The sequence below is a fragment of the Salvelinus sp. IW2-2015 genome, linkage group LG16, assembly GCF_002910315.2.
Source record: "Salvelinus sp. IW2-2015 linkage group LG16, ASM291031v2, whole genome shotgun sequence".
In the NCBI taxonomy this organism is placed as follows: domain Eukaryota; kingdom Metazoa; phylum Chordata; class Actinopteri; order Salmoniformes; family Salmonidae; genus Salvelinus; species Salvelinus sp. IW2-2015.
This window is the reverse complement of record NC_036856.1, coordinates 20461038-20488658: the sequence shown is the minus strand read 5'-3', so window position 1 is coordinate 20488658 and position 27621 is coordinate 20461038. Positions and strand designations below refer to the sequence as shown.

Genomic DNA, 27621 nt, shown 5'->3' with positions numbered 1-27621 from the left:
TCGTTAACCAGAGTTAGGGGCGTTGGGGGCGTTGGTAAGGGGCGTTGGTAAGGCCAAATGGCATGACCAGAAACTCGTAGTGACCGCTGGCTGTGTTAAATGCGGTCTTCCACTAGTCCCTTTCCCGTATCTACACCAGATGGTAGGCGCTCCGTAGATCCAGCTTGGAAAACACGGTGGCCCCTTGGAGCGGCTCGAAGGCCAAGGAGATGAGGGGCAGCAGCTATTCACCGTTATGTCGTTGAGACCCTGGTAGTCGATGCACGGGCGCAGGGTCTTGTCCTTCTTCTCCACAAAGAAGACCCTGCGCCAGCGGGATAGGAAGAAGGACGGATTGATCCTGCAGCGAGGGAGTCCCCAATGTAGGTCTCCATCGCCTTGGTCTCTGGTCCCGACAGAGAGTACATTCTTCCCCGGGGCAGAGTAGTGCTAGGGAGAAGGTCAATCCCGCAGTCAAATGGTTGGTGCGGCGGAAGCGAAGTGGCCCGGGCCTTGTTGAACACCTCCCGGAGGTCCTGGTACTCCGCGGGAATGGCGGAGAGGTCCGGGGCAACTTCCGAGCCCCCAGGAAGACTTTCCGGGGCAGATTGTGCTGACTTCAGTCAATGGGTGTGGCAGAACAGGCTCCAACCCATGATGGCATCAGTAGACCAGTTAATGAGGGGAATGTGTCGCTGGAGCCAGGAGAATCCCAATACCATGGGAATCTGAGGAGACTTAATGAGCAGGAACTGGATAGCCTCGCTGTGGTTCCCAGACACACTTAGGTTGATGGGAGTGGTGTTGTGGGTGACCCAGCCTATAGAGCGCCCGTGCAGCGCTCTAACGTCCATGGGAATGGAGAGGGTCTGAGTGGGGATGCCCAGTTTGGAAGCCAGGGAAGAGTCCAAAAAGCTCTCATCGGCCCCAGAGTCGATGAGGACCAGGAGAGATTTCGACTGGTTTCCCCACAGCAGAATGGCATGAAACGGAGTGTGAGTAAGGGAAACAGAAAAGTTCTCCATATGGCCCACCAGAGTACTTGAGCCTGGTCTTTTAACAGAGAAGAGGACACAAAATGACCACGAGTCCCGCAATACAGGCAACTCTTAGTGTTGAGCATGTATAGCCATTCCGCTGGAGACAACCCAGCTCTGCCTAGTTGCAAAGGCTTGGGAAACGGTGACTTAGCCGTCTTTGGCGACTCTTGGGGAACCTCGGGTAGCCTCGAGTTATCTCTGCAACGGGGCCGTCGTGGACTTCCAGGATGCCTCGAAGGCGAGGTGGAATCCTTGGATGGGCGAGCAAAATTGAATCTCCTCTCCCTCCGTCGTTCCCGTAGTCGCCCATCGATCTTGATGGTCAAGGTGATGAGGGAATCGAGATCCATCGGCAATTCCCAGGCTGCAAGCTTGTCCTTGACCTCCTCCGAGGCTCCGTGTAGGAACATGTCGACCAGCGCTTCCTGGTTCCAGGCACTCTCAGCTGCCAATGTGCGAAGTCCACCGCATAGTCTGCCGCACTGTGGGAGTCCTGCCGAAGATGGAGTAGCTTCTGGGCAGCCTCTCTCCCGGAGAATGGGGCATCAAACACCTTCTTGACCTCTCCCACAAATTCCTCCAGACTGATGCATATGGCCAGCTGTTGCACTATATAGCTCTATCCCAGGTGAGCGCCGTCCCGAACATCAGCATGATAAGGTACCCTATCATAGAGCAGTCCGAGGGGAAAGAGGACGACTGAAGCTTGAAGATGAGGGCACACTGAGCTAGAAACGCCTGACAGGTGCCCGAATAGGCTCCCGGGAAGGCGGAGTGACCGGTGAGGCGACGCTGCTAACAGCTGAGTTACTGAGGGGCTGTGAGGTTACCGTCGTAGTATGCTGCCTCTCAGCCAACCTGCGGAATTGCTCCAGCAAGATGTCCAACGCCCGGTCATGGCGTTCGGCAAAGGTGTGGACCCCCTCCATAAGGCCACGAAGCAATTCCTTGTGCCTATAAATGGTGGCTCCTTGGGAGAAGATGGCATTGCGCAGCTGGTCCGAGTCTGCTGGGTCAGTCATGGCCAGTTCGTACTATCATGTTTCAGGTAAGACCTAGATGCAGACAACGTCAAAATAACAACAGTTTTTTCATCCAACAGGGGCAGGCAAAAGGCAGGGAAAAGGTACAAGATGACAGGCAGGCTCAGGCTCAGGGTCAGGGCCGGCAGAAGGGTCAACAGCGAGAAAACTAGGAAACAGGAACAATCGAGAGACAGGAGCGGAGTGAAAACCGCTGGTAGGCTTGAGAAAACAAAACGAACTGGCAACAGACAAACAAAGAACACAGGTATAAATACACAGGGGATAATGGGGAAGATGGGCGACACCTGGAGTGGGGTGGAGACAATCACAAAGACAGGTGAATCAGATCAGGGTGTGACAGTATTGTGTGTACATTGATGAGGAAAAATATTAATTTAATCCATTTTAGAATACGGCTGTAACATGACAAAATGTGGAAAAAGTCAAGAGGTCTGACTACTTTCCGAATGCACTGTATGTTCCCCTAAGAGGTTGTTAGAGTCTTATTCAAAATGATTAACAACTGTAATGGCTGCCAAAGGTGCTTCCACCAAGTATTAACTCTGGGGTGCCAAGACATGCGCAATCAAGACATCTTAGCTTTTTTGTTGATTTATTAATTTGGCAAATGTTTTGTAACCTTCTTTCACTTTGAAAATGTGGAGTAGGTTGTGTAGATCTGTATGAAAAACACAAATGTAATCCGTTTTTAAGGCAGAAAACTCTGAAGACTGTGCAAGGGATGTGTAGACTTTCACTAGGCACTGTATGTCTAGATCCTGACAGGAGAAGACTGGAATGAGGTGATGTACAATGGGATCCGCTCCCAGGGAGGAGTGAAGTCAGGAATGTGGTCCTCCATATACTTCATTGTGCTCACACTCTTTGGTAACTGTATCCTTTCTCAGCTAGCAAATCACTTTTCACACTGTCAGTATGATTAGATTACATGTCTGATGTGTGGATTTTGTAGATCAGACATGTAGGTCCTTGACATGAGTGTGACCAGACACACTGCTGAATGTCTTCTTGGCCATTGCTGTGGACAATCTGGCTAATGCCCAGGAACTAACCAAGGTAAAAATCTCCTTTCAACAATTCACTAGTCTTCCCATAATTGAAGATGATACCCGCTCTCAACAGCATCTGTGATTATTTATTCTGTTCTATGCAATCTTATATCTAGGACGAAGAGGACGAAGAGGCTGCTTTCAATCAGAAACATGCTCTCCAAAAAGCCAAGGAAGTTGGGGCCATGTCTTCCCTGATGTCATCACAGTAAGTGGTGTGTGTACCCCTGCTGCCTGTTCCCCTTCCTCTCTGTCTCCCTCAGGACTCTAATAGACTGCTAACTAACAGTACTAACACTGTGTAATCCCACCAGAGCCTGTTGCTGCAGCACAGACAACACTAAAGGAAGGGAGGGGTTGAGGCTGACAAAGCCTTAGGGAATCAGTTTGACTATGGGAAATGTTTGTTATGTCGTGCTATGCCTTGGAATTAGGATTTTGCAAGTTGCCAGGGAAATTTGCCTTGTAATGCATTAGAGCCCTGGGTTTGAACTAGATTAGATTATACACTGAGTGTACAAAACATTAGGAACACCTTCCTAATATAGAGTTGCACCCTCTTACTCCCTCAGAACATCCTCAATTCATCACAAGGTGTCAAAAGCATTCCACAGGGATGCTGGCCCAGTTTGACTGTTGTGTCCAAGTTGGCTGGATGTCCTTTGGGTGATGGACCATTCTTGATGCACACGGGAAACTGTTGAGCGTCAAAAACCCAGTAGCGTTGCAGTTCCTGACACACTCTAACCAGTGCGCCTGGCACCTACTACCATACCCTGTTTAAAGGCCCTTAAATATTTAGTCTTGCCCATTCACCCTCTGAATGGCACACATACACAATCCGTCTCAATTGTCTCGAGGCTTAAAAATCCTTCTTTAACCTGTCTCCTCCCCTTCATCTACACTGATTGAAGTGGATATAACAGGTGACATCAATAAGGGATCATAGCTTTCACCTGGATTCACTTGGTCAGTCTATGTAATGGATGAGCAGGTGTTCCTAGTGTAGTTTATGTTACTGGTAAATTATATTTGATTTAGTCAGTTTGATCTAGGTACAGGCTACTGTAATTGGAGCCGTATAATGGAGCCCCAGACAGTCGTAGTGCCCTTCATAATGACGTTTATATTGCTGAAAATATGTACTGGAAACAACTGAACTGAACAACTAAAGAGGTATTGATATGCCCTTCCTGATAGGTCTATAGGTCTGTTTTAGCTTGTACCTCTATAATTTGCTCTAAATTCAACAGTGTGTCACCATGGCTACCGGCAGGCTTCCCAGGATCTGCAGGGATGAGCCTATACCGTTGTCATAGAGACAGCATTACTGGCATCCAAATTAATATATCATTCCCATTAGAGAAATATACTGCAGTACTTAGTCACCCTTACTTTCACCAGACTGATTTTTTGTAATCATTCTGTTTTTGGAATATCATTCTGTTTTTGGAAGAATTACCAAATGTCAGGAAGTCATTCATCTGGACATGCCATGTTGGGTTATAAGAGACAAGAGTCATAAAGTAATGTTATTTCATCAAAGCCCACAGTATTGATTTCCTATATGAATGGTCTGACACCCAGTCTGTCTGGTGGAAGTGCATGTACTTGGGCATGGTGCAACATAGAGAGATGGTACGCATGTTGAAAATGAACAGCATATTGCATGGTCATTCAAACCACATGCACGGAAAAATCATTTTAAAATGTTTCATAATTAAACATTTTGGTCTCATGCTGTGCAGCATTAGTTCTCCTTGGCAATACCTTAGTACAGCAGGAGTAAAGATTAGCAGAGCTGTGGTGCGTGCTACAAATATAACCAGTTCTATGAATTGCTTATGCGGAAATATCAAACTGCAGGATTTTTGCCTCAGTATCTTGAAGTTGTTGGTTTTTCATCTAGGTTCACCCAGGTTGAGGCATAGATATATGTGCAGGGTTTTGCAGTGTACCGTATGACATATTCAGGGTCAGGCACTTGTCGAATCACATTGATGAGATTTGAATACCATAGGGTTTTCCAGCATCTGTGTTTGGAGAAAACTCTGAACTTTGGTAGCATTGCATCATGTCTGTGATGTTTGGGGTGAAATGCTGTAACTGTCTTCCTTCCGGGGGCTCTTGCACAACTGACCTTCAGAGCATGATGATGATGATGTTGACTAAGTGAAAAAGGTTGAAGCATGTCTGAGACTCCTGATAATGTAGAGAGCGGTGGGTGCATGTCTGTCTCTGACCAGCATGACCAATGAGAATGTTACCCTGGCACAACTTTGGGGAGGAGAGCTGCACACATCATGCAAACTGATATGGTTGCTTTGCCTAAACGATCTCCGTCTCTGTTCTGTTTGTGCCAATGAAGGCCATTTCTGTGTTTTATTCCTGTGCCATACTGTATCTCTGAATGTCTTAAACATTTCAAACTTCTTGAATATTTTATATGTTGCACCTGTTGATGTTAATGTTGTTCTGATCTAATACTGCTGCCATCCTGTTTGTCATGTGGCGCTTTGCCTGGCTAGAGGCACAATCCAAAACATTTAGGCAATATTCATTTGGTTGAATCATTTAAGAGGGTTTTACTACTTGGTAATACAGAAAATAATGATTTCGGCTATACAGAAATACAATGCAGTAGACTATAGTCTAATAGTGATCCATTGAAATTGGTCATGTGTTTTGAACTGTGTCTCAGAGCCTGTTTTGTCTCTGCTCACAAAAGCACTAATGTCTTGTTTTCAACCAATCGCTTATTGATAACACGGACCACACAAGAGTACAAGTACGAGTAAGTATTAACACTGTCTGTTCATTTCAATTTCAAAACAAACTGCCTGATTTTCTTAACTGGGTAAATCTTCTGTTCTCATTTTATTACATTCCTCGTTTTACTTCCAGAATCTTACAGTATTTGGCTCTGCATTTTATATAAGTTCCACTGGTTTCTACATCTCCCACTTTCATTATAGTTATTACAACTTCCTAGTTACATTTTGTTTAATTTATTACATAACATCTTCATTGATCCAGTGAATTGTTTTTCATCAACGCTTAATTAAAATTCTGGATCTTGTTTACCAAGCTTTGAAAATCAGACTAGATTGCCTTTTCTCGAATGTGTTCCAACTGCTCACTGGTTTTGTACAAATGTTTTATTTATAAATGTATGTTTCACAAACATTTGTACGCAAGCAAGTAAAATCCATTTTAAAACAATTCTAACACATTTTGGAATTGGTTTAAAATTAAAAGTAGAGCTTACAACATTCAGTGTATATCACTGTTTTAGACAAGTACTGTGTTGCTATCTCCCTTACTGCTCATCCTGACAGTGTTGTTGTCCTCTCTCCCAGCAGGAGGAGGAGACCCTACCTGTACAGGAAAAGAGCGATACACAGGAGCAGGCCTGCCTACTCTCTGGAGGAGGCTGAGAGCCTCGCCGAGGGGCCCCCCTGCCCGCCATTGAATTCCTCTAACTCTTTCATGTCCAGGGGAGAGAGGAGAAGACGGATGACCATGTCTGTGTGGGAGCAGAGAACCAGCCAACTGCGCAGGCACCGGCAGATGTCCAGCCGAGAGATCCTCTTCAGCAGCCCCAGTGAGGAGCAGGAAGCGCCCCCTGGATGCCCCCACAACCTCAAAGCCACAGGCACACCCACAGGCAGCCTGAAGCTGGCTGAACCTGCGGCCTCCACAGCTCAGCCCCCCAAGCCCATGGACCTAACTCTAGAGGAGCCACCCCTGTCCATGGGGGTCCAAGAGCCCCCCTTGTCCGTCCCTTTAGCAGAGCCACCCATACCCATCGACAGTCCCCTGCCTGACCCCTCCATGTCCACAGTTGTGTCCATTCCGGAGCCCACTGACTCTGAGCCGTGCCCAGAGGGCCAGCTTGATGTCACCGACCACTGCCACCCAGGTCTCAATGGCCGCAGGAGCCCCAGGTTAAATGGGGAGAGAAGGCAGAGAGCGGTGCGTAAGTTCCGCCCTCCTGCTGGTGACACCCTGACCTCTGACATGGCAGGGATGAGGCTCAGGAGGCCAAGGGGTACAGGGCACCACGAAGCCCAGGTTGGGGCTAGAGGCCTGGACTCACCCCAGGGGGAGGGGAGCAGTCGCTCTGTCAGCAGGGAGAGGAAGACCCCAGAGGAACGACAGGACAAGGAGAGGAGAGCCTGTAACACGGGAGAGACCAGCCAGCCTTCTGAGACCAGGGAAGCTGAACACAGGTGAGGAGGAACTGACACTGACGTACAGCTAGTTCTGTTAGTTCAATAAATAGTAGACTGTTTGTATAATATTCTGTAGACTCTGTTTGTATAGTAAACTCTCAGTAGTCAGCTTTCTGCTATGTTCAATGTATCAGACATCAGGGTGCCCAAAATGCAACAAATCCCCAGTGAATCCAGACTCCAAGCCTAAATGTTGTCCCTTGTCCCTCTGCTCCTCCACAGACAGGGTGACCCTAACCAGGCTGGGGGTCCTGAGCTGCTGAACAGGGAGGAGGGTCCACAGTCAGAACGATTTCAGGCTGCAGTACCGGAGCTCCCAGAGGGCCAGACAGGAGACAGTGATACTGGTAACAACGCCACCACTCTGAACCAGGATAAGTCCCCTCTGAGCTCCAGTATCTACATAGAGGTGACCAATGTTCAGTCTTCACTAGAGCTCACCCCCATCACAGGTAACACCTTCAAGTGTGTCCTTATTCTATCACATATGTGCATTCAGTGTGCTCTACTCACATTAAAAATAGTTCAGCTGTGAGGTGTATGAAATGCCTTGGTGTATGAAAGCCTCCATCTCTTGGGGGTTGGAGATATCTCTGATATCACAGCATGGTACCACAATCAGAGCACAGCAGCACACCCACATTTTCCACCTCTTCCAGGTAATAGTAAAGACATGGAGGCGTCCAAGCCTGAGAAGGAAGAGGAGCAGTTGTCCAGCCCAGCCAATATTGTCACGCCTGACAGCATGTTCATCTTCAAACCTGGCAACCCGTAAGTCTCCCTCTGCTCCTCTCTGCTACTCCTATTACATCGTCCTAACACCATCAACCTAACACCATCATCCGAGTACTATCCTAACACCATCATCCTAGTACCATCATCCTAACACCATCATCCTAACACCATCTACATAACAACATCATCCTAACACCATCATCCTAGTACCATCATCTCAACACCAACAACCTAACACCATCATCCTAGTACCATCAACCTAACACCATCAACCTAACACCATCATCCTAACACCATCAACCTAACCATGATATCTCTGATATCTCAAAGTGCTGTACCACAGGCTTCCAGCGAGGGCAATTTTGGGGCTTCACCATGTTCATTGAAATGTACAACTGTGTGTCATCCGCATAGCAGTGAAAGTTAACATTATGTTTCCGAATGACATCACCAAGAGGTAAAATATATAGTGAAAACAATAGTGGTCCCAAAACGGAACCTTGAGGAACACCAAAATTTACAGTTGATTTGTCAGAGGACAAACCATCCACAGAGACAAACTGATATCTTTCCGACAGATAAGATCTAAACCAGGCCTTGAACTTGTCCGTGTAGAACAATTTGGGTTTCCAATCTCTCCAAAAGAATGTGTTGATCAATGGTATCAAAAGCAGCACTAAGGTCTAGGAGCACGAGGACAGATGCAGAGCCTCGGGCTGACGCCATTAAAAGGTAATTTACCACCTTCACAAGTGCAGTCTCAGTGGGGTCTAAAACCAGACTGAAGTGTTTCGTATACATTGTTTGTCTTCGGGAAGGCAGTGAGTTGCTGCACAACAGCTTTTTCTAAAATTTTTGAGAGGAATGGGAGATTTGATATAGGCCGATATTTTTTCATATTTTCTGGGTCAGGGTTTGGCTTTTTCAAGAGAGGCTTTATTACTGCCACTTTTAGTGAGTTTGGTACACATCCGGTGGATAGAGAGCCGTTTATTATGTTCAACATAGGAGGGCCAAGCACAGGAAGCAGCACTTTCAGTAGTTTAGTTGGAATAGGGTCCAGTATGCAGCTTGAAGGTTTAGAGGCAATGATTATTTTCATCATTGTGTCAAGAAATATGGTACTAAAACACTTGAGTGTCTCCCTTGATCCTAGGTCCTGGCAGAGTTGTGCAGACTCAGGACAACTGAGCTTTGGAGGAATACGCAGATTTAAAGAGGAGTCCGTAATTTGCTTTTCTAATGATCATGATCTTTTCATCAAAGAAGTTCATGAATTTATCACTGCTGAAGTGAAAGCCATCCTCTCTTGGGGAATGCTGCTTTTTAGTTAGCTTTGCGACAGTATCAAAAATAAATTTTGGGATTGTTTTTATTTTCCTCAATGAAGTTGGAAAAATAGGATGATCGAGCAGCAGTGAGGGCTCTTCGATACTGCACGGTACTGTCTTTCCAAGCTAGTCGGAAGACTTCCAGTTTGGTGTGGCGCCATTTCCGTTTCAATTTTATGGGAGCTTGCTTCAGAGCTTGGGTATTTTCTGTATACATGGGAGCTAGTTTCTTAGGACAAATGTTTTTTGTTTTTAGGGGTGCGACTGCATCTAGGGTATTGCGCAAGGTTAAATTGAGTTCCTCAGATAGGTGGTTAACTGATTTTTGTACTCCGACGTCCTTGGGTAGGCGGAGGGAGTCTGGAAGGGCATCTAGGAATCTTTGGGTTTTCTGAGAATTTATAGCACGACTTTTGATGATTTTTGGTTGGGGTCTGAGCAGATTATTTGTTGCAATTGCAAACGTAATAAAATAGTGGTCCGATAGTCCAGGATTATGAGGAAAAACATTAAGATCCACAACATTTATTCCACGGGACAAAACTAGGTCCAGAGTATGACTGTGGCAGTGAGTAGTTCCGGAGACATGTTGGACAAAACCCACTGAGTCGATGATGGCTCCGAAAGCCTTTTGGAGTTGGTCTGTGGACTTTTCCATGTGAATATTAAAGTCACCAAGAATTAGAATATTATCTGCCATGACTACAAGGTTCGATAGGAATTCAGGGAACTCAGTGAGGAACACTGTATATGGCCCAGGAGGCCTGTAAACAGTAGCTATAAAAAGTGATTGAGTAGGCTGCATAGATTTCATGACTAGAAGCTCAAAAGACGAAGACGTCTGTTTTTTTTTTGTAAATTGAAATTTGCTATCATAAATGTTAGCAACACCTCCACCTTTGCGGGATGCGCAGGGATATGGTCACTAGTGTAACCAGGAGGTGAGGCCTCATTTAACACAGTAAATTCATCAGGCTTAAGCCATGTTTCAGTCAGGCCAATCACATCAAGATTATGATCAGTGATTAGTTCATTGACTATAACTGCCTTTGGAGTGAGGGATCTAACATTAAGTAGCCCTATTTTGAGATGTGAAGTATCACAATCTCTTTCAATAATGGCAGGAATGGAGGAGGTATTTATTCCAGTGAGATTGCTAAGGCGAACACCGCCGTGTTTAGTTTTGCCCAACCTAGGTCGAGGCACAGCCACAGTCTCAATGGGGATAGCTGAGCTGACTACACTGACTGTGCTAGTGGCAGACTCCACTAAGCCAGCCTGCTGCCTGGCCTGCACCCTATCTCATTGTGGAGCTAGGAGAGTTAGAGCCCTGTCTATGTTCGTAGATAAGATGAGAGCACCCCTCCAGCTAGGATGGAGTTCGTCACTCCTCAACAGGCCAGGCTTGGTCCTGTTTGTAGGTGAGTCCCAGAAAGAGGGCCAATTATCTACAAGTTCTATCTTTTGGGAGGGGCAGAAAACAGTTTTCAACCAGCGATTGAGTTGTGAGACTGCTGTAGAGCTCATCACTCCCCGTAACTGGGAGGGGCCAGAGATAATTACTCGATGCCGACACATCTTTCTAGCTGATTTACACGCTGAAGCTATGTTGCGCTTGGTGACCTCTGACTGTTTCATCCTAACGTCGTTGGTGCCAACGTGGATAACAATATCCCTATACTTTCTACACTCGCCAGTTTTAGCCAGCACCATCTTCAGATTAGCCTTAACGTCGGTAGCCCTGCCCCCTGGTAAACAGTGTATGATAGCTGGATGATTCGTTTTAAGTCTAATACTGCAGGTAATGGAGTCGCCAATGACTAGGGTTTTCAATTTGTCAGAGCTAATGGTGGGAGGCTTCGGCATCTCAGACCCCGTAACAGGAGGAGTAGAGTCCAGAGAAGGCTCGGCCTCTGACTCCGACTCGCTGCTCAATGGGGAGAACTGGTTGACAGTTTCTGTCGGCTGAATGAGCGACACCGGTTGAGCATTCCTACAGCATTTCCCTCCAGAAGCCATGAGAAAGTTGTCCGGCTGCGGGGACTGTGCGAGGGGATTTATACTACTATCTGTATTTACTGGTGGCACAGACGCTGTTTCATCCTTTCCTACACTGAAATTACCCTTGCCTAACGATTGCGTCTGAAGCTGGGATTGCAGCACAGCTATCCTCGCTGTAAGGCGATCGTTCTCCTGTATATTATGAGTACAGCGACTGCAATTAGAAGGCATCATGTTAATGTTACTACTTAGCTACGGCTGGTGGAGGTCCTGACGAACCTCGTCCAGATAAAGCGTCCAGAGTGAAAAAGTTTAATGAAAAAAAGTCGAGCGAGGGAAAAACTAAAAATTCAAAAGTAATTCAAAAGTAAAAACCGTAAAGTTGTCAGGTAGCAAAGTAAGGTTAGCAGCAAAACACACCGCAGCACGTAAACAAGTCTGTAAGTTGTGACCGGAAATGACAAATGACAGACAGCCACCATGACAGACAGCCATCATCCTTACACCATCAACCTAAAAACATCATCCTAACACCATCATCATAGTACCATCATCCTAACACCATCATCATAGTACCATCATCTAACACCATCATCATAGTACCATCAACCTTACACCATCATCCTAGTACTATCATGTGGGGAAAGGGCACGACATCACCTTTTCCCCCTCAGGAGACTGAAAAGATTTGGCATGGGTCCCCAGATCCTCAAAACGTTCTACAGCTGCACCATCGAGAGCATCCTGACTGGTTGCATCACCGCCTGGTATGGCAACTGCTCGGCATCTGACCGTAAGGCGCGACAGAGGGTAGTGCGTACAGCCCAGTACATCACTGGGGCCAAGCTTCCTGCCATCCAGGACCTATATACTAGGCGGTGTCATAGGAAGGCCCCAAAAATTGTCAGACTCCAGTCACCCAAGTCATTCATAGACTGTTCTCTCTAATACCGCACGGCAAGCGGTACCGGAGCACCAAGTCTAGGTCCAAAAGGCTTCTTAACAGCTTCTACCCCCAAGCCATAAGACTGCTGAACAACTAATCAAATGGCCACCCGGACTATTTACATTGATAAGGGCTTGTAAGTAAGCATTGTATTCGGCGCATGTGACAAATACAATTTGATTTGATCATCCTTAATACCATCAACCTAACACCATCAACCTAACACCATCAACCTAACACCATTATCCTGACACCATCCTCCAAACAATCTAACACAGACATGATAGAGATATAGAAACAACACACTCATATCAGTCTTGCTCTGTCAGATGTTTCTCAGTCAGAGCGGTTGTGTCCTCTGTTCCTTCTCTAGGATCCGCCGGGCCTGTCACTATGTGGTGAACCTGCGTTACTTTGAGACATGCATCCTGCTGGTGATCGCTGCCAGCAGTATCGCCCTGGCTGCAGAGGACCCCGTGTCAGCCACCTCTAACTGGAACAAAGTGAGAGCCAGTCTGGTCACTGGGCTTTACATGGACTCAACAGATGGCTGTTTTCCTCACTGACCTTGAGCCTCACTATTCTAACTGTCCTTCTCCACAATGGTGGCTAGGCTATTGTCTTTGGTGTGTGGTTGCTTTTGTTTTGCTTTGTGTTCCGCTGCTGTATTATCTTTCTCTCAGCATAACGAGGAGTGCAAAAGTGCGCTCCTGATGGGGATTGTGTCTGCGTCTGACACTCTATCTGATCTCACAGGGAGAGCAATATTAGAGTTGTCACTCTCTGCTCACACTGAGGAGCCAGATTGAGGAGAGGAGGTGTTGTGGGGTGTAGAATCATCACATCACACTCCCTACAGCTGCCTCTGCTTTCGCCTCTTCATACGACAACAAACCAAACAGACAGCACATCATTTTTTTGATGCCATTGTTTTGTATGTCGTTACAGATGTTCCTTCAAGTAAAAACTAATCCTTGGGAATGTGTGCCTGGGGTCTCATATCTGGCCCTGTACTAGCTGAAAGACTAAAAGAAAGCATTATTAGAATTGCTTTGTGAAGGTCTCCCACGGTGACTTAATGGGGGTGCTTCTCTGGATGTTGGTGATTGAGGCAGATTGAGTTGGAAATGAAATGGGCCTGTGTGATATGCAAGGAAGATAATCAAAGCACATATTCATCAGAAGGGCGCCACTTAAAAGCATCGTCTTAGAAATAAAAGGCCCTCAGGGTAAACGTAATCAATGTGACCATTAAAGAGAGAAGTTGGTTTCCTAAAAGCGAAATGTGTCACCAGTTCAGTGGTGAAGAACAGATGCAACACATTAAACATAGTGTCTCAGAGTCTCTCTCTGGTCCTAAGTGCTTTTTGTTCTCCTGTAATGTATGAGCTAATGGCAAATAATTAAATGTTCTTCATCAACCCCTGGAGTCCAATATTGTGATTCATGTATTAATATATTTGTCTACTTTTTACCCCACAGGTTTTGCGTTACTTTGACTACGTGTTCACAGGTGTCTTTACATTTGAAATGATAATAAAGGTGAGTTATTCAATCAGCAGGAATCCTGTTTTAAAACTGTGTCATATTGACATGACAGTGGACATACCATACTGTAGTGGTGTCAGTTGGATTTGACAGATGGTACATGAACATGTTTGGCATAAGCTGTTACCCATTGGGCACACACTGGTTGAATCAATGTTGTTTCCATGTCATTTCAATGAATGTCTGTGCCCAGTGGGTAGTCCCGAGAAAATGTAATGTCAGATAGACAGAATGTACAGTATTTTGCTAATTAACAGTGAGGCCCCCCTATGCCAATATTTAGTGCAGTTTTCAAATGACTTAATAAGATGTGTATTTGACAGATGATAGACCAGGGCTTGATTCTCCATGACGGCTCCTATTTCCGGGACCTGTGGAACATTCTCGACTTTATCGTGGTGGTCGGAGCTCTGGTAGCCTTCGCCCTCACGTGAGTCATGTGACCTTGCATAGGTTATAACTTCCTGTGTAGTGGTTTGTGTAGTGTACAGTGCTAGACTGTAAACTGCCAGTGTAGCTTGACTGGACTGGACATAGCACTGTTTTTCACTCTGTTTTGTGATATACATGTTTTTCCCACCCTGAGATGTACATGTTCAGTATCATGTCTTTCTCTCTGTCGTCCTCTGCTCCTGTGGATTGTGTTGCTGTGGGACTGCCAGGAATGTGTTGGGGTAAAAACACTTTCTTCGCTCACTTTCTTTCTGCTCATTTCTCAACAGTTCTCAACAGCATCCTGTCTTTCCTCTATAGTTCAGATGTGTACAGTGCTGTGAAAAAGTATTTGCCCCCTTTCTAATTTTCTCTACTTTTAAATATTTTTGATACTCAATGTTATCAGTTCTTCAACCAAAACCTAAAATTAGATAAAAGGAAACTGATTGAACAAATAACACAACAATTACATACTTCTTTAATTTATTTCATAAACAATGTTATGCAACACCCAATGCCCCTGTGTGAAAAAAGAATTGCCCCCTTACACTCAATAACTGGTTGTGCCACCTTTAGCTGCAATGACTCCAACCAAACGTTTCCTGTAGTTGTTGATCAGTCTCTCACTTCGCTGTAGAAACATTTTGAACTGCTCACATGAACTGCTCGTGTCAAGTTCTGCCACAACATCTCATCTCAGTTGGGATTAGGTCTGACTAGGCCATTCCAAAACTTCAAATTTGTTGCCTTTTAGCCATTTTCATATAGACTTGATTGTGTGTTTTGGATCATTGTCTTGCTGCATGACGCAGCTGTGCTTCAGCTTCAGCTCACAGATGGATGGCCTGACATTCACCTGTAGAATTATCTAATACATAGCAGAATTCTACACTACCACCACCATACTTGACCGTTGGTATAAGGTTCTTACTGTGGAATGCAGTGTTTYGTTTTTGCCAGGCATAATGGGACCAATGTCCTCCAATAAGTTATACTTTTGACCCATCTGTCGATAGCACATTCTTCCAAGGGTCTTGCTGATCATCCAGGTGCTTCTAGGTACTTTTTGGCTAACTTGAGTCAACTTTTTGGACGAGGTGGGTCCCATTATGTATGGCGACGACTTGCCTTAATAGAGGGAATGATGAATTCTGCTCTGTATCAGTGAATTCTACAGGAGAGTGTCAGGCCATCTGCAGCTGGGTCACGCAGCAAGACAACGATCCAAAACACACAATCTAGTGTCTACATTAAAATGGTTCAAATGCAATAAATATTGAGATTTTTTAATGGCCTAGTCAGTCCAGACCTAATCCCAATTGAGATATTGTGGCAGGACTTGAAACTTGCAGTTCCTGATTGAAAACCCACAAATGTCACTGAGTTAACCTTTCACGAGCCTCTACCCCGGATCCGGGAGCACCCCCCACACCCCCCACACACTAATTAGCATAGCTAGCATAGCTTCACAAGTAGATAGTAGCATCTAAATATCATTAAATCACAAGTCCAAGACACCAGATGAAAGATACAGATCTTGTGAATAAAGCCACCATTTCAGATTTTTAAAATGTGTTACAGGGAAGACAAAATATGTAAATCTATTAGCTAAACACGTTAGCAAAATACACCACTATTCTAACTCCATCAGTTTCTTACTCCTTCAAGGTGCTATCACCAATTCGGCTCAACTAAGATATTGATATCCACTAACCAAGAAAAACGCTCTTCAGATGACAGTCTGATAACATATTCATGGTATAGGATAGTTTTGTTAGAAAAAAGTGGCATATTTCAGGTAGAAATCACAGTTTACAATTGCACCCACATCATACAAATCGACTAGAATTACTAGATAGAGCAACGTGTATGACCAATTTACTCATCATAAAACATTTCATAAAAATAGACAAAGCATAGCAATGGAAAGACCCAGTTCTTGTGATTTCAGACCATATTTCAGATTTTCTAAGCGTTTTCAGCGAAAACACAATAAATCGATAAGTTAGCATACCACATGTGGCAACCGTTACCAGAGCATCGATTCAGCCAAAGAGCGCTATAACGTAATCACGCCAAATATATTAATTTTTTCACTAACCTTCTCAGAATTCTTCCGATGACACTCCTGTAACATCATTTTACAATATACATATACAGTTTGTTCGAAAAAGTGCATATTTAGCCATACAAAACCGTGGTTACACAATAAAAATACTAGGAAATCAAGCCTCAATATGTCTGACGTCATCTATCAGAGTGATCTAGTTTAATTTGAAAGCTAATCATATACTTTGACTAAAAATACAGGGTTGACAGCAATCGAAAGACAAATTAGTTCTTAATGCAACCGCTGATTTACATTTTTAAAATTATCCTTACTTTCAATACAGGGTTGGCCAAGTGAAGCTATACCAAACAAAATGGCGAAATATGCGTTTAAAATATTTCGACAGAAACACGATTTATCATTTTAAATATTGCTTACTTTGAGCTTGTTCTTCATCAGATTCTTGGGCAATGTATCCTTTCTATGTTATAAAGTCTTTTGGTCGATAGATGTCCTCTGTCCTTCGAAATGTCCACCACCAACGACCGACACCTAAAACGTGTCCAAACTTTCAGAGTGCACGACAAATAAATTCCTAGAATCGCACTAAACGGATATAAATTGCTATAAAACGTTTCAAATTCACTACATTATGATTTTTTAACAACTATAACGACTGAAAACATGACCGGAGAAATATTGCTGGTTAGAAAACGATTTGGAACGAGGCAGGTCCGATGGCCTTCACGCTTGAGGCGCACGTTGAGAAAGGGGGGTCTCTGTACATTTTTTGTCATTTATAATGGCTGTGAACGTCCCATCGATTTCATTGAAAACGTGATGACGTACAGACCCCAGAGGAAGACGTAGGCAGTGTCGGTTTCTTCATAGCATTCACTGTGGCCTTATAAAACAGACCCCAGATCAGAGGTAAAAATTTCTGAAATCTGAACCCTGTCATGAAAAGTGCTGTAGAAATTGTTCTGTACCACTCAGAGACAAAATTCCAACTTCTATAGAAAACTAGAAGGTGTTTTCTATCCAATAATAACAATAATATGCATATTGTACGATCAAGAATTTAGCACGAGGCAGTTTAATTTGGAGACACAAATATGCTAATGCGGAACAGCACCCCCTATAGTTGCAAGAAGTTAAAGAAGTTCTGCATACAAGAGTGGGCCAAAATTGCTCCACAGCGATGTGAGAGACTGATCAACAACTACAGGAAGCATTTGGTTGCAGTCATTGCAGGTAAAGGTGGCACAACCTGTTATTGAGTGTAAATTACTTTTTCACACAGTGGAATTGGGTGTTGCATAACTTTGTTAATTAAATAAATAAAGTAAGAATACTTTTTTTGTTGTTATTTGTGAACTCAGGTTCCCTTTATCTAATATTAGGTTTTGGTTGAAGATCTGATAACATTCAGTATCAAAAATATGAAAAACTGAGAAAATCAGAAAAGGGGAAAATACTTTTTTATGGCACTGTATCTCTTTCTAATCAGAGACGTAAAGTACAGTAATACATCTCCTGTAATATGGTTAGCTCAATGTTGGAGTGAGTTTATCAGGTGTTCATTCTATGTGTTTTTACTTGTAGAAATAATAAAGGACGGGACATCAAAACCATCAAGTCTCTTCGGGTCCTGCGCGTCCTGAGGCCCCTGAAGACCATCAAGAGACTACCGAAACTTAAGGTAACCTTTTCCATTTGTTTTCTCAGCAATTGCTTCCCATGTGACCGGGCCTGCCCCAGTCAACAGTTGCAGGGATAGACTACATGGCAGTTTTATCAGGCTGTTCAGGGTTTATCAAGGATGCAGTACTGTCTATGTGTGTGGTATAACGGTATCAGGTCAGTAGCCACTGCCACACATCCATTTAGTCACACCATGAGGGTTTCCAGGCAGCAGAGAATCAGCTAGAGAAAAGATTGATAGATGAGGTGATAAACCTGAGCGTTCGAGCATGAAAACATTTTGTCAAGACTGAATTTCCCAAAGCTCACACATTCCATTTCTCCTGGGGGGGGAAGAGTGTATCTGTCAAGGGAAATGAGGAAATGAGTCCGACTGATAACTGTGAGTGGACCAGGGAGTCAGTCAGTAAGCTGATACCAGACACACTGCAATCAATAGACCTGATTGTCCTGGGAATGGAAAGTGAAATAAAGATCTACAGAGTAATACAATCCTATTCCAGTCACTCATGTAGCAACAACAGTTTGGGATCATATTGGACAATTGTATGCTATTTATACCACTTGAGTTAGAAGTCAGCGTTAAGGGCCTCCCGAGTGGTGAAAAGGTCTAATCAAATCAAATCACATTTAATTGGTCACATACACATGGTTAGCAGATGTTAATGTGAGTGTACTGAAACGCATGTGCTTCTAGTTCTGACAGTGCAGTAATATTTAACAAGTAATATAACAATTCCACAACAACTACCTAATACACACAAATCTAATGGAATAAATATATGGATGAGCGATGACGAACGGCATAGGCAAGATGCAATAGATGGTATAAGATACAGTATATACAGTACATATGAGATGAGTAATGTAAGATATGCAAACATTATTAAAGTGGCCTTATTTAAAGTGACTAGTGATCCATTTATTAAAGTGGCCAATGATTTGAGTCTGTATGTAGAAAGCAGCCTCTCTGTGTTAGTGATGGCTGTTTAACAGTCTGATGGCCTTGAGATAGAAGCTGCTTTTCAGTCTCTCAGTCCCAGCTTTGATGAACATCTAAGGCACTGCATCGCAGTGCTAGCTGCGCCACTACAAATCCTGGTTCGATCCCAGGGTGTGACGCAGCTGGCCGCGACTGGGAGACCCATGAGGCGGCACACAATTGGCCTAGCATCATCTGGGTTAGGGGAGGGTTTGACCGGCCGGGTCGTCCTTGTCCCATTGCGCTCTAGCGACTCCTGTGGTGGGCTGGGTGCAATGCACGCTGACACGGTCGTCAGGTGTACAATGTTTCCTCTGACACATTGGTGCAGCTGGCTTCCGGGTTAAGTGAGTTTTGTGTCAAGAGACAGTGCGGCTTGGCGGGGTCCTGTTTCGGAGGACACACGGCTCTCGACCTTCGCCTCTCCTGAGTCTGTATGGGAGTTGCAGCGATGGAACAAGAACGTAACTACCAATTGGGGAGAAAAAGGGGTAATAAAATTTAAATTAAATAAAAGTCAGCCTCAACAAATCACTGGCTAACTGGACGAAAGCTGAACCACCGCAGTTTTAGCATATCACTTTCTTTGACTCTCTTTTTCAATTGCCTTCCCTCATGCTTCGTCTTCTGCCTGTGTGTGTAGGCAGTGTTTGACTGTGTGGTGACCTCTCTGAAGAACGTCTTCAACATCCTCATCGTCTACAAGCTCTTCATGTTCATCTTCGCTGTCATCGCTGTGCAGCTGTTCAAAGGGAAATTCTTCTACTGCACAGACGGATCCAAAGACACAGAGAAGGACTGCCAGTAGGTGTCTGCTGAGCTGCCTGTACACGCTCATACACTGGGCCTTACAGAACACTAACATACTGTAGTTGTGGTGGATGGAGACCTATTGGAGACCTACAGTATGGTCATGTTTTCTACTGCTTCTTTGTCCGCTGAATGTCTATCGTACACTGTGTGTCTGTCTCTTCCTATCAGAGGCTTCTACATTGACTATGAGAAGGATAAGAAGGAAGTGAAGAGGAGGGATTGGAGGAGACATGACTTCCACTATGACAACATAGTCTGGGCCCTACTCACTCTGTTTACTGTCTCCACTGGGGAGGGCTGGCCACAGTAAGTCTCACTCTCTCCATACACACTATTCACTATGTTACAACAGCACCTTGTGGCCTAGTGGTTAGAGTGTCCTCCCTGAGATCGAAAGGTTGGGAGTTCGATCCCTAGCTGAGTCATACATAATGACTGCAATAGACTAGCGTTCTGTCCACGGGGTGTATTTGTGCCTCATGCTACAGAAACAGGAGATAGGCTCCTATGAGCAGTTCCGACTCGCACAAGACTACTTTCTTTTACTATGTCACTACTGTACATAAGTTAGACTGAAATATCTTTCAGAAAGTCCATTGCTGAGTACACTGTGGTCTGTCTGTGTGTCTGTCCAGGGTCCTGCAGCACTCTGTGGACGTGACAGAGGAGGACAGAGGTCCCAGCCGGGGCAACAGGATGGAGATGTCCATATTCTATGTCATCTACTTTGTGGTCTTCCCCTTCTTCTTCGTCAACATCTTTGTGGCTCTCATCATCATCACCTTCCAGGAGCAGGGAGACAAGATGATGGAGGAATGCAGCTTGGAGAAGAACGAGGTGATGGAGTCACACACATACACACACACACAAACACAGTGAATCATAAAACAAGCCAAATGGAACCTAGACATTCCTTTTTAACTGTAGACTTTCCAGTGATAATCTAGAACACACCAGCGCAGTGTATGTGTTATTGATATGGTTTGCTGCTGGAATGTAGCACACACATCAAAATGACCCCGTCTGCGCTTTTAGACTTAACTCGCTCAGTCTTGACAGGTTATTACACAGAGGAGCACACTGGCTCATGGAAAATGCCTGGTAAATATACAGGAATAGTGAGATTTCCCCTCCAGACTCACATAGTCTCTCCCACCAGGTATCCCTCAGTCAATATTGACCAGAATGTTCCCAGCAGTCCATACAGCAGTGTGTCAACTTCAAGGAGAAAATATAAGGACTTTCCCAGAGCTAACTGCTTCATGCTTATTCCCAACAAACTGTTCTTCAACTTTCCTTCTTGTGTGTTTTCCCTTACAGAGGGCTTGCATTGACTTTGCCATAAGTGCCAAACCCCTGACCCGCTACATGCCTCAGAACAGACAGACGTTCCAGTACCGTCTCTGGCACTTTGTGGTCTCCCCCTCCTTCGAATACACTGTGCTGGCCATGATTGCACTCAACACCATTGTCCTGATGATGAAGGTGTGGATAATGATCACATTCAAACAATACACTGAACTAATCCCATTTGTAAAGCAGAAGTCTAGTCCCTGTGGTGCAGAAGGTATTATGGAGCCTGTAGCTGTAGCTGATTGGGGTTGTAAGATGCATGTCCCTCTACTCTTTGCTGTTCTCTAGCTAACGGTCTGGGTTTCTTCCATCCCCGTCCTTGTGAGCATTTCATTTATTCCAAGAAAAGGCCTTCAGTCAGACGGAAGGAGAGGATGACTCAGCCTCTATTAAATATTGATCTATATCCACCGGCTAGTATTTAACATGGCCTCGTTAACTCTGTCTGTACAACTCAGAGGAATGACTCCTTTTATAGCCTCAGCTTAATGTTACGCTATTTATGTATCAGAGGAAATCTGCTATGAACCTGTGGCTATAGATCTACAGTTGTATGGTGATTGAGCAAGATGGTTTGTGTTTAGGTTCATTTTGTTATTTTGGGTTGTCTGTACATCCCAGTAATTTGGGGTCATTCTAATGGTGTCTCTCTTTATCTCCTATATGGTGGTAGTATTACTCTGCCCCACCAGCATACGAGGCTGTGCTGAAACACCTGAACACAGCTTTCACTGTGCTCTTCTCTGTGGAGTGTGTCCTCAAGATCATGGCCTTTGGCTTTCTGGTGAGGAGCAAGTTAATGCCTTACTGTCCATGACATCATGATCTGATCCTGTTTGCAATGCTACTAACATCTACTGACTGAAGAATGGATGTTTTCCCCTCTTCTTCAGAACTACTTTCGAGACACTTGGAATATATTCGACTTCATCACAGTTTTGGGAAGCATCACAGAAATAGTGGTAGACTTGCAGGTAACAAAGCATTACTGAATATCAATCAATGGCTGATTGTGTTACCATTTCAATACAGTCCACTGCTAATGAGCTGTAAACATACTCTCTCATCTCCCTGAAGTCAATTGAGACCTTCAACATGGGCTTCCTGAAGCTGTTCCGTGCAGCCAGACTGATCAAGCTGTTGAGGCAGGGTTACACCATCCGCATCCTGCTCTGGACCTTTGTCCAGTCCTTTAGGTCGCTCCGCACCGCGCACATACCAGTTTAGGGACACTTACACTGAAGGCAGGGTGGTGGTGTCGGTGTGTTGTGTGTGTGTGTGTGTGTGTTGTGTGTGTGTGTGTGTGTGTGTGTTGTTGTGGGTGTGTGGTGTGTGTGGTGTGTGTGTGTGTGTGTGTTGTGTGTGTGGTGTGTGTGTGTGTGTTGTGGTGTGTGTGTAACGTCTGTTACTGTGTCATGACACAAGGTTTCTCTTTCAGGCTCTCCCCTACGTTTGTCTGCTCATTGCCATGCTCTTTTTCATATATGCAATCATCGGAATGCAGGTAAGGTGTTGCTCACACTCTTTATCTATTCTGCCACTTTCTAAGTTTGTCATTGCATGGTGTGAATCTGTCGCTTCTGTATACAAGACTGAGTCAAGACATATCTCATGATATATGCCTGAATATTCCTCAAGGTTTTTGGAAACATCAGACTGGATGAGGAGACTCACATCAACCAACACAACAACTTCAAGACCTTTTTTGGTGCTCTGATGTTGCTATTCAGGTACAGTAGGATATCCTTCATGTGTCACACAGTGGCAAACCGGGGCTCATTTTCAGTCACTGAACGACACACCACTGTCTGCCTGCAGGAGTGCCACGGGGGAGTCGTGGCAGGAGATCATGCTGTCATGTTTAGGGGGGCAGAAGTGTGAGCCAGACCCCTTAGCTCTAACGTCAGACCATGAGGAGCGCTGTGGAACTGAGTTTGCCTACTTCTACTTCGTCTCCTTCATCTTCTTCAGCTCATTTCTAGTAAGAGTCCTACTCTGAGTGCTACTCTAAGAGTCCTACTCTAAGAGTCCTGCTGTCTTACTCTAAAAGTCCTACTGTCCCACTCTGACTCCTACTGTCCTGCTCTAAGAGTCCTACTGTCCTACTCTAAAAGTCCTACTGTCCTACTCTAAGAGTCCTACTGTGCTACTCTACGATTCCTACTGTCCTACTCTAAGATGTATACTGTTCTACTCTAAAAGTCCTACTATCCTCCTCTGACTCCTACTGTCCTGCTCTAAGAGTACTACTGTCCTACTCTAAAAGTCCTACTGTCCTACTCTAAGAGTCCTACTGTCCTACTCTAAAAGTCCTACTGTCCTACTCTAAAAGTCCTACTATCCTACTCTAAGAGCCTACTGTCTACTCTAAGAGGCTCCTACTGTCTACTCTAAAAGCCCTACTATCCTACTCTAAAGAGTATTACTGTCCTACTCTAAAAGTCTACTGTCCTACTCTAAAAGTCCACTATCCACTCCTAAGACGTCTACTGTCCTGCTCTAAGAGTCCTACTGTCCTGCTCTAAGAGTCCTACTGTCCTACTCTAAGAGTCCTACTGTCCTAGTCGAAGAGTCCTACTGTTCTACTCTAAGAGTTCTACTCTTACCAGAAATGAGCGGAAGAAGTTGAAGGAGACACCTGCATGCATATATATTTCACTTTCATACACACATACTGTAGTTCTTTGTCTATGACCTCCTCTAATCACTGTTCAGATGCTGAATCTGTTTGTGGCTGTAATCATGGACAACTTTGAGTACCTCACCCGGGATTCCTCGATATTGGGGCCTCACCACCTGGATGAATTTGTTCGTATCTGGGGTGAATATGACCGAGCTGCTTGGTAAGTCAGAGGCCCAACAACAACACAACACATACAAAGTAGCAGCACATATGTGAATAATTTACTATTTTACAGTTATTCTAATGTTACTCCCACCTACTTACAAAGACCACCATATAGCCCTAATCTCCAAAACATCTCATGATATGAAAAGTATTGCATATTTGGCTAATTGCTGTCCATTGTGTCCTGATGCTTTGCTTTCCAGGTTATTTATCTTAGGGCAATGCTGGCACTTTGTCTCTGGTAAACTCCAGCAAAGCTGAATCTCTATGTTCATTGTTAACTACATAAATGTATGTTCTTTCCAGTGGAAGGATTCACTATACGGAGATGTACAAAGTAGTACGCACTATTTCACCTCCCCTGGGCTTTGGAAAGAACTGCCCCTACAGGGTGGCCTGCAAGGTTTGGCTCCCCCACCACTATCCCTCGCTCCCTCAACCCCTTCCTACGTTGGGATCCTTGCTCTGCCCCCCGCCCCCTCCATTCCTCTCTACCAGTTACTACTACTGCTCTATGGCCTGCTTGCACTGCTGGAGGAGGCCAGCTCTGGCTCTGCTCCAGGCCAAAGAATGACTGGGCTATGGCTTCAGGATACAAAGAGATGGGTGATCCTCTAACATACAGAGCATTATGCACTTCATTCTGTAGATGCAGAGCAATGAGCTATTGGAAAATGTAATATAAAGTTAACAACTACACAAAATCAGTTTTCTGTGATACCCTGGCTCTCTGTGCCTGGTTGGATCTGGTACCTCTGGGTTAGCTGACTGGTCCTAGAAGGATGAGAAGTGTTATGGTGGTGACTTCATGGCCTACTGTAAGTCCCTCCCTGACAAGTGTCAGCAGTACAGGTTTAGGATGTGATGTAAGTATCTGCCAGATCCACAGAGGACCCTACTGTCATTCCTTTGGTCATGTTAGATTTCTTCCGCTCTCTCTTTTCTATGCCAGGTCTGCATAGAAAGACCACAACCTGATCTGATCATTTTCCTCTTTCTGTGTAATGCCATTGAATAACCCTCTTTCTGATATCTCTTCCCTTTTCCCTTTTACATATTCCTTTCTTCCTCCATTCCTTGGGAATGCCTTCCTTGCCCTTCCTCCTCCTCCTCGTCATCTGCCTTGCTCCCTGCCTCCTCCCCAGCGGGCGTATTCATTACACTGACATGTATGAAATGCTGACCCTCATGTCGCCACCTCTAGGCCTCGGCAAGAAATGTCCATCCAAAGTGGCTTATAAGGTAGACCAAAGACAGACAGGCAAAGTTTCTATGTTAGGTCAACAGAGACGGCAAACTAAAACCTTGCTCTCTGTCATACCGGATCATCCCAATTCCAAATGAAGTGTGGGAAATGGCTGTTGTCTATCGTATCGTAATGTGTCGCTTGTTCAACTGTAAGGGAATCTACAATGGTGTTTTTTGATTGGTGGATGACAATATGTACAGTAAAAAGAAATAAGCATTGTGCCTTCGTGTTTTCTTTTTTTCTATTGGTTTGCATCTTGGCAGAGAACTGACTGAGTAATTAATTTATGTTTTGTGTGTTAAGAGCTGTCTGTGGAGTAAATGGCTTTTACAGTCAGTAAGAATGCAGCTGTTTTGAAACGGGTGCATAAACCTGACATGTATTTCATAGAGCCACACTGTACAGTGTCAGAATGTCATACAATCTTCCTCAATCAGTGTTTCTTGATTACTTCCTATAAGTATATGCATGTGCCTTCTGCCCTTGCACTCTGTTGCTTTTTTTCACATATAATTTCCCTGTCAATTATTTTGTGATATGTGTGCATGTACAATGGCAGAGATGCACCTCCCCTCTTTGTGCATGCTTTGTGAGAGTCTCTTGGCTGTTCTTACTATGTCATTCTTATTAGAGTATTGTCTTATCACATGTGTTTTTATCCTTATATTGTAAGTTTAGCTTAAACAGTGAAAACATATTATCAAGTAGAGACTTGAGTACTACATTAAGACTGCAAATGGCTAGCTCCTCCCATTTGCATCATGTTGTCTCCTGTTTGATGAGATATATTTCCTGCTTCCCCCTCTGTCATGGACACCCTCAGAGGCTGGTGCTGATGAACATGCCTGTGGATGAAGAGATGTCGGTTCACTTCACCTCCACCCTCATGGCCCTGATCCGAACCGCCCTCGAGGTGAAAATAGCCAGAGGTCAGGCACTAGCTAACATGCTATATACTTAGTATAACCTTGTTGTTTTTCTCTACTTTCTCCACACACTGTTGATCAATTTCCTCCACAAGTTGCATGCTTGATCTGCTGTTGTTGTGGTGGTTCCAGGAGGGGAGGACCGAGGTCAGATGGATTCAGATCTACAGAAGGAGATAAGTGTCATTTGGTCACACCTTTCACAGAAGACCCTGGACCTGCTCGTCCCCATCCACAAAGGTGACAGTCAGAATGTATGGTACCACTGGCATTAGTCAATGTAATTGAACTATTTACTCTAGGAGTTATGATTTTGAAAGAATTCCAAATTAGTGACATTATGCCATTGGTCTTCCAGCCAGTCATATGACCATTGGGAAGATCTATGCAGCCATGATGATCATGGACTACTACAAGCAGAGCAAAGCCAAGAAGCTCAGGCAACAGCTGGAGGAGCAGGTATATACCTCTATGTACAGTATAGTTAGGAAATCATATCCTCTTAACAGTAGTTTGCAGACTCTCATACTGTACCTGTTTCATCCTCACCCTCTATAGAAACACGCTCCCATGTTCCAGCGTATGGACGCTTCCTCTCTGCCTCAAGAGATCCTCTGCAGTGCCAAAGCCCTCCCTTTCCTGCCCCACAGCCCTGGATCTGCCCTGTAAATATGTTATTTTACTCATGAATAGGGCTGTTGCGGTTACCGTATTACCCCCACACCGGCAGTCATGAGTCATGACCGCAGTAAAATTCCACGTGATCGTTAAATTACGGTAATCACCTCTTATGCACTCTGGACATGCTTTGATAGTACCCAACTTGTTAACGACCATCAGGTCCTACTGGTCTGGTACTCAGGGCTCTATTGTCCCTCTAACCACTCTGACATCATCGCAAATGCAGTTGAAAATCACAACAAACACTTATCATCAAAACAGTATAGTGCTTTTAAAACTGACTTCACTGTGATGATCAGTTTGAAGACTGAAGTTCAACAGCAGGTTGCATCAAGTGTAAAACATGGTAGTTGTGGATGTTATTTCAAAGTCTAATACAATGAAATGAACAGCGCTTTCTAAGGTGATGATTCATTCAAAACACCTATACACATATTAGAGCATATACATGTGCATAGACTTATGAGCTCAAGCCTGGGGGAAAAAACGGAATATCAAATCAAGTTTATTTTATTTTATATAGCCCTTCGTACATCAGCTAATATCTCGAAGTGCTGTACAGAAACCCAGCCTAAAACCCCAAACAGCAAGCAATGCAGGTGTAGAAGCACGGTGGCTAGGAAAAACTCCCTAGAAAGGCCAAAACCTAGGAAGGAGATTATAAATGAAC

The 27621-nt window shown here is 44.5% G+C and overlaps 1 protein-coding gene across 1 annotated transcript in view; it reads left to right on the top strand.

Moving 5' to 3' along the window:
• The window catches only part of LOC111975957 (voltage-dependent R-type calcium channel subunit alpha-1E), a 139916-nt gene that overhangs the window by 97087 nt on the left and 15208 nt on the right, over nt 1–27621 (top strand). The window contains 27 exon segments of the mRNA XM_070447414.1: nt 2821–2938; nt 3054–3121; nt 3231–3322; nt 6477–7346; nt 7572–7801; nt 8009–8120; nt 12736–12865; nt 13845–13904; nt 14234–14340; nt 14573–14584; nt 18001–18097; nt 19725–19885; nt 20063–20200; nt 20530–20731; nt 21215–21379; nt 21921–22031; nt 22141–22209; nt 22295–22443; nt 22673–22751; nt 22886–22977; nt 23066–23228; nt 23963–24090; nt 25241–25337; nt 26168–26273; nt 26403–26510; nt 26629–26729; nt 26829–26935. Coding sequence (XP_070303515.1) covers nt 2821–2938; nt 3054–3121; nt 3231–3322; nt 6477–7346; nt 7572–7801; nt 8009–8120; nt 12736–12865; nt 13845–13904; nt 14234–14340; nt 14573–14584; nt 18001–18097; nt 19725–19885; nt 20063–20200; nt 20530–20731; nt 21215–21379; nt 21921–22031; nt 22141–22209; nt 22295–22443; nt 22673–22751; nt 22886–22977; nt 23066–23228; nt 23963–24090; nt 25241–25337; nt 26168–26273; nt 26403–26510; nt 26629–26729; nt 26829–26935 — 3872 coding nt within the window.